This window comes from Triticum dicoccoides, chromosome 4A (genome assembly GCF_002162155.2).
Source record: "Triticum dicoccoides isolate Atlit2015 ecotype Zavitan chromosome 4A, WEW_v2.0, whole genome shotgun sequence".
Lineage (NCBI taxonomy): Eukaryota > Viridiplantae > Streptophyta > Magnoliopsida > Poales > Poaceae > Triticum > Triticum dicoccoides.
The window spans coordinates 468,887,344-468,893,489 of NC_041386.1; the positions used below are offsets into that span (position 1 = coordinate 468,887,344).

Genomic DNA, 6,146 nt, shown 5'->3' on the forward strand with positions numbered 1-6,146 from the left:
CTAGTTGGAGCTTAATGTTTGTTTCTTGAAAACCCCCTAACTAACAACTATATAAAACACAAGTGTCTCCATCATGTCCTCCATGCCCCCATCGGATACATGCATCAGTGAAATTTTGCACTCTAAGATGTGTTTCCCCCGGTACCATGCCTCCTTCCCGCAACAGAATGGTCGTGTTCATAATTGCTAACTATAGCATCCGTGATATATAGTTGTGTCATGTTGGTAACTATAGCATGGACACCTAGGTAACTACATAAAAAGTGTGTTGGTAACTATAGCATATGCAGCTTTGCATAATAACCATGTCGATTATAGCATGAACAACCTCATAACAATTGTCACATGTTGGTAATTGTAGCATGGACAACTGATAATTACTGGAGTATGGTTGTGCCATGTTGGTAACTCTATTTGGGGTGGCTAGGTAACTATAGTTATATCATGTTGGTAAATTCATCATGTACGGCTAGGTAAATATAGTTGTGCCATGTTTGTAACTATAACATGGCAGTTGGCAACTAAAGCTATGTCGTGTTTGTAAGTTCATCATGTGCAAGTAGGTGACTATAGTCATGTCATGTTGGTAAACTTATCCTGGTCAGTTAGGTAATTATAGTTGTTCATGTTGGTAACTTCATCCAGTGCAGCAGGATAACTATAGTTGTGACTGTTTTTCATGGTTTTTGGCTGGGGGGAGGGGGGGTTCTCGGGTTGCTTCCCGTTTCTTATCTCTCCTTTTTTTTGCTTTTTTGCTTTTTTTCAATTTTTAATGTGTTTTTGAAGAAAAATTGTGAAGAAAAATTTAAAAATCAATGATTTTTACATGATTCATGGAAATTTAATTTAAAATGTGAAAATAAAAATTTATAAAAAAACACATGAGCTTCCTAAAAATTTGTGGAAATTTTAGTTCTTTGTGAATATTTTTTAAAATTTAATAATATTATTAAAAAGGGAAATTTCTAAAAGTACATATTTTTGGTTAAAATTTTGAATATTGGTAAAATCCATGACCATTTGTTTGAAAATCATGCACATTTTAAAATTTTGTGAACATTTTAAAAAGATTTTCAATTAAAAAACTTACTACACAAAAACATAATAAAATAGAGATATAGCAGCCCCTACACTAAATGAGCACCGACCCACTGAGGGCATGAGTGTGTGCTACCTTGCGAGCGGAATAGGGGGACTCCTCAATCCACTACATGAGCAAATTCATTACAACCAAGCAAGGTTGAAACAGAGAAGGTAATATGGCAACTAAGTCTTGGGTTGATGATGTCAGAAGTGATCTTTGTCGAGATGGGATTTGCAAAACTTTTGGAAAGGTGGTGGCTCAGGCTTGGCTCAGGAGTGACAAGACAAGACAACCCAAACCCTAGTTCTTGAGAGGCCCCCGTCCCCCACTTGGCCTCCCGAGATCTTGCTTCGTTTCTTTGTTATATGCCTACGCGTGATTTCTGACCCACTCTGACTCTCGCAGGGCTCACTAGTGCCTAGTCTCACCTTCGCTCCTGACTCGTTTTGGCGACTCCCCTTTGCTGTTCATATTCCCCGAACTTGCAACCAGGCGTTAGAACTGCGACGTCGCTCATATGCCATCGCCGGCGCTGCCTATAAGCTTCTCCTCCATCATCGCCGTCTCTCTAGGGCATGCCAACTATATGGCAGGTATTGGACCTAGAGTGGACATATGGGCACCGATGGAGCTATGTCAGGGCCAACCTAGGTAGTGGCCCGCCCAATTCTAAAGAAAGACAAATTATAACTAGGCACAACCCACGTCATCTGACAAGTACATATAAACAGAACACACAACAGTTGATGGGTAAAAATTCACGAATTTAAAAAATATTTGTGAATTTAAAAAATGCTCATGAATTTTAAAAAATCACAAAATTTTAAAATCATGAATTTGGATATTTTCAAGCAACAATAGTAGCATGATAATTCACAACTAAACGAACGTGGAGTAAACATTGTGAACATTTAAAAATATCAATAATATTCTTATAATTTTTGGTCATTTTTAAAAGCATATTATTTTTTGGTTAAATTCTTCATGAATATTTTTAAATCCATCACCATTTGTTTGGAAATCATACGGAAATTTAAAAATTCATGAACACTTTTCAAAAAGTTTTACAATTTAAATGGCACAGACCCACATAGCGCACGGGTGTGCTCTACCTTGCACACAGAATATGAGGACTCCTTAATCCACCTGAAGATCAAATTCATTAAAACCGAACAAGGCCGAAATAGAGAAGGCAATATGGCAACTAAGTCTTCATCTCATGATGTTCGATGTGATCTTTTTTTAGCGAAAAGGCATCGAACGAGCCAGGGATAGGTCTCGAATCTAGTTCGCCATCAACCGGCTAGGATTACAAGCATACACCCTCGGGCAAAGAGAAGGAAAAACATAATGATAAGATACAATGACACTAGAAAGCAGCAGACTAAGCCTCACATACTACGGATAATGAAGCATAAAGTCGGGCACTACAACATGACCCCTCATATAGCAATGCTTTTTTCCGTATCTAAAAGTCCATATATGCGTTGCGAGAGTCTTTACCAACGGATTGGGATGCGTAGCCTTATCCGGTGTTGCTAGTGCATAATGCAACGCTTGTACTATCGTTGGTAAAAGTGACCGTTGCAAGAGTACAACACATAAAACCTATTTTTACAACACTTATATACGTTGATGCTTAATGTACATGAATCCAAATCTGATTGATACGCAATAGAGAATTTGGAAGGCTTTAGATGTTGGTGCATATGTAATATGAATAATATTGTATAATGTCAACAATTAAATTAATGCTCCACATAATGATGATAATTATGTGTATCAAGTGAGGAAAAAAAATAAGAGAATATACTCACAAGAGGAAGAAATCATATATCAGATAAAACTGTTGGATTACAACAATGGATATTACAGGAGGAACATCATCCAAATGTGATGCACAATCTAAAATTTTCTTGACAGCAAAATCTAAACTAAAATCATCCATCAATATCCCTACAACTTGACTAAAACTAACTGAGGAACATCATCCAACAGGAACATCCCACAACTTAACTAAAATTGAAAGCATCCATCATCATCATCATGAACCAGAATATCATCGTCATCATCATCATCATGAACCAGAATATCATCGTCATCATCATCATCATCATCATTGCAGTATACTTGTTACGCACTCATATAATCATCCATATATCTTTTCAATCTACAACAAAAATAACAAAATGAACTATTAACACATAATGCATTGACATGATACAAGTAGTGATAAAGGCAGGATATTAGACACGTACAAACGTTGAGGGCCATGCAATATATTTTTTCTGCATTACCATTAGTATTGCAGTTTTTGCGAATCTGTACCAAATCTTCAGCTTTCGCAAGTTTTGTATTACACTGCCCAAAATGCATTTTAATTTCAGCACCATTAAGTTTAAATTCGGGATCATAACTTAGAACTGTAGCAAGAACTACGTCCTTGTTATGATTCTGGAAATATACCAGCATGAGTGTTAGTGATCATTGATGACTAATCCAGACGCCATAATATACGACATAGCCTACAGAACAATATGGCTCAATAACATTATATGGACAGATAGAACCTAGCATGGCTCAATGTTCATGGACACAACGAGCGGTAGTACAGTAGGGAGAGGGAGAGTGTATACCTTCCATGGTGTCGCCCTACATCAAGTTGGTGCATGCAGCTGCAATGCCAAGGGAAAATGGTTACATGTGTCTTATGCATCTCTAGAACAGCGCAACACAAGTAAAGCTTCACCAAGTTCCATTCTACTTAATAAAATAAGAGAATCTATATTCGTCCCGTTCTATGTGCCCTAGTTACTATCTTGGCAACTTTACATCTTACTCAATGAATTTATCCCTGAGTTAGTTAGACTAGTCATCAACCAGTGTGTCTGCACAACAATTTTAGTTTGCCATGTATAACTATAACATTTTTATGTAATAAAAAATAAAACCACCAGTTTTAAAAGAAGCATACTTTTAACTAATTGAGAAATATTACATGTGATACTGTGTTGGCTTACATGTGGCTGAAATAAATTTATTTTCATAAATGCATTTATACATACTATGTATCATTCCTATAAATAAACTTTCCAAATTATAATTTAAATTTAAATGTCTCCGATCCAGGGTTAGTAAATATACAGAGGATATTAGTCAATATCATGATTTCCTTTAATTACATAGCAGGAGTCGAAATCTTGTGTGCTCCTAAAATTAGCTATCTAGGAACCCCAAATGAACCCAATGCTTTAGTGAGTTGGTGTAAGAAAAAGGAAACCACTTTCTAGTTAGCAAAAAAACTAAAGCTAATGTACAGGAATATCTATATAATATAAATCTTCATTAAGAAAATGTTTTCTGAAATAAACACATAGATCACTCAAATCTTCTACATAAGAAGCACATCCAATGATTATGTTATGGTTGGCTAGAGGCAGCAGTCCAACACAACTGTTTGGAACTTTGATTATGTGGTGCTGCTGGAGGCGACCAGAGCTGCAGATCACCGCAATTGGATGCTTCCACTCCCTACAACACAATCGAGTCAAGAGGAGTACTCATCAAAACATGCGTACATGATAGGTTTTTTCTTAATAAAATAATAGTGATTGTATAGTTCTTTCTTCTGTTATGAGCTTAAAGGATGGAGAATAGAACACAAATCGCCACACTGCCATTTCCTTCACTGGACGGCCTCACCGCCAAAGATGCCCGCGGCCGCCTAATCTGCTTCAAACTACCGTTGGTACACCTCCACTGCCACATGAACCATCGTTAGATTGATTGAGTAATTAGCCTACAACAATATATGTTGGCCATGGTCAAAACCTGAAACAGGAGAATACTAAAGATTGGGAAAGAAAATAAATAGGGCCTTGGAGATATATACTGTATTAATTACTTGTAGACCCCCACCTGAATTTTAACCATGCCTAGGTGTTTTTTGTACTAATTGCCTCAAACACACTGGTTACTACGTATATGGGCTTCAGAATCCCTCCCTACAATGATGTTACCCTAGAAAGAATATGCAGCTAGGAGTTGATTTCTAGCCACTAATGCTTGCAAGGCAGCAGCATAGTAGGTGTATTTGCCATGGTTGAAGGCCATGCCGACCTTCCCAGCCTCAACACATCGTGACTCAGTCGAGCATGTGGTCGTCCTCTGCTTTGACACTTTAGTAGCAAAACAAAATCAAATTGACCTCAACCAATAGGCACTTGATCCCAAACAGTAGAAAATCCTAACAACACCAGAGCAACAATGTCTCCTGTTGTGCCACGAACCAGAGCAGAGGGAGGAGTGGACCAACTCACCTGAAGCCGGAGGAGGAGGAAGCTCGTGGCTGCTTCATCCCGAGTCGCAGCAAGGTTGTCCACTGCCCGTTCCTCCCCGCACATCTACATGAGAAGTGAAGAGCAGATGTTAGAGAAGGGACAGAGAGAGAGGATGAAGCCAAGGGAAGGGATGCACTCACCGGAGGAAACGAGGACGACATGGCCACTGACACCAGATCCGACGCCTGAAACCCTAGCCATGCGGGATGGGTCGCGGGTGGGCTTTGGTGGCAGCAAGCACTCGATCTAGCTGGATGGGAAGGCTCCATGGAGCAAAGGGACCTCGGGCTGTGCTTGGCGTTGGCGGGATTCGCCGGACATCACTTGATGCAGCCGCCGCAGGTAGCACAGCGAGGAGCTGCGTGAAGAGACCGGGATGGGACGCGAGAGGGACGGTTGGGTGAGGATGTGGCGGATCTGGCAGCCTTCGAAGCTGTGAGGTGGGATGAGGGGAGGGGGAGGGTCGACGCAAGGGAGACGAGGCGGGTCGGAGGAGGGAGACGAGGCATTGGTGGCGGCGATTTGGTAGAGACGAGGGAGTCGTGGCCTCTGTTTCTCACGCGTCTCCCTCTCCTTTCCACTTTTTTTATAATCATGATAGGGTCATGAGCTGCATATCTGCAGCGCATATACTACAACCCATATATGTGTATCTATTCTGAATTTTACAACATATACTCAAAACGTTGTAGAATTTTTGTTGCTTTATAGCGGGTTTCCTT

At 39.7% G+C, this 6,146-nt stretch overlaps 1 protein-coding gene across 6 annotated transcripts; it reads right to left on the reverse strand.

The window, feature by feature from the left end:
- Positions 1-2,894: 2,894 nt before the first annotated feature.
- Positions 2,895-5,844, reverse strand: LOC119286239. 6 transcript variants are annotated; one of them, XR_005140331.1, is made up of 4 exons: positions 5,565-5,844; positions 5,404-5,487; positions 3,343-4,843; positions 2,895-3,254 (listed from the first exon to the last, which is right to left on the reverse strand). XR_005140331.1 is itself a non-coding variant. In XM_037565613.1 (3 exons), exons 1-3 carry the CDS (start codon positions 5,691-5,693, stop codon positions 4,505-4,507), a joined length of 324 nt encoding a protein of 107 aa, XP_037421510.1. In that variant the 5' UTR covers positions 5,694-5,844; the 3' UTR covers positions 3,264-4,504. The 6 variants fall into 6 exon arrangements, 2 of the variants coding, with proteins under 2 accessions (XP_037421510.1, XP_037421509.1); XR_005140334.1 differs by having other exon boundaries at positions 3,153-3,254; positions 3,382-4,843; XR_005140333.1 differs by lacking the exon at positions 2,895-3,254 and having other exon boundaries at positions 3,264-3,609; positions 3,721-4,843.
- Positions 5,845-6,146: the final 302 nt, after the last annotated feature.

Bases quoted from the DNA above. Each gene is read 5' to 3' on its own strand.
- LOC119286239 (XM_037565612.1), bottom strand. From the start codon at position 5,693: ATGGAGCCTTCCCATCCAGCTAGATCGAGTGCTTGCTGCCACCAAAGC. The intron at 5,488-5,564 runs GTGAGTGCATCC...CTTCTCATGTAG, and splicing joins TGTCGTCCTCGTTTCCTCCG to ATGTGCGGGGAGGAACGGGC. The intron at 4,844-5,403 runs GTGAGTTGGTCC...TTCATGTGGCAG, and splicing joins TCCTCCTCCTCCGGCTTCAG to TGGAGGTGTACCAACGGTAG.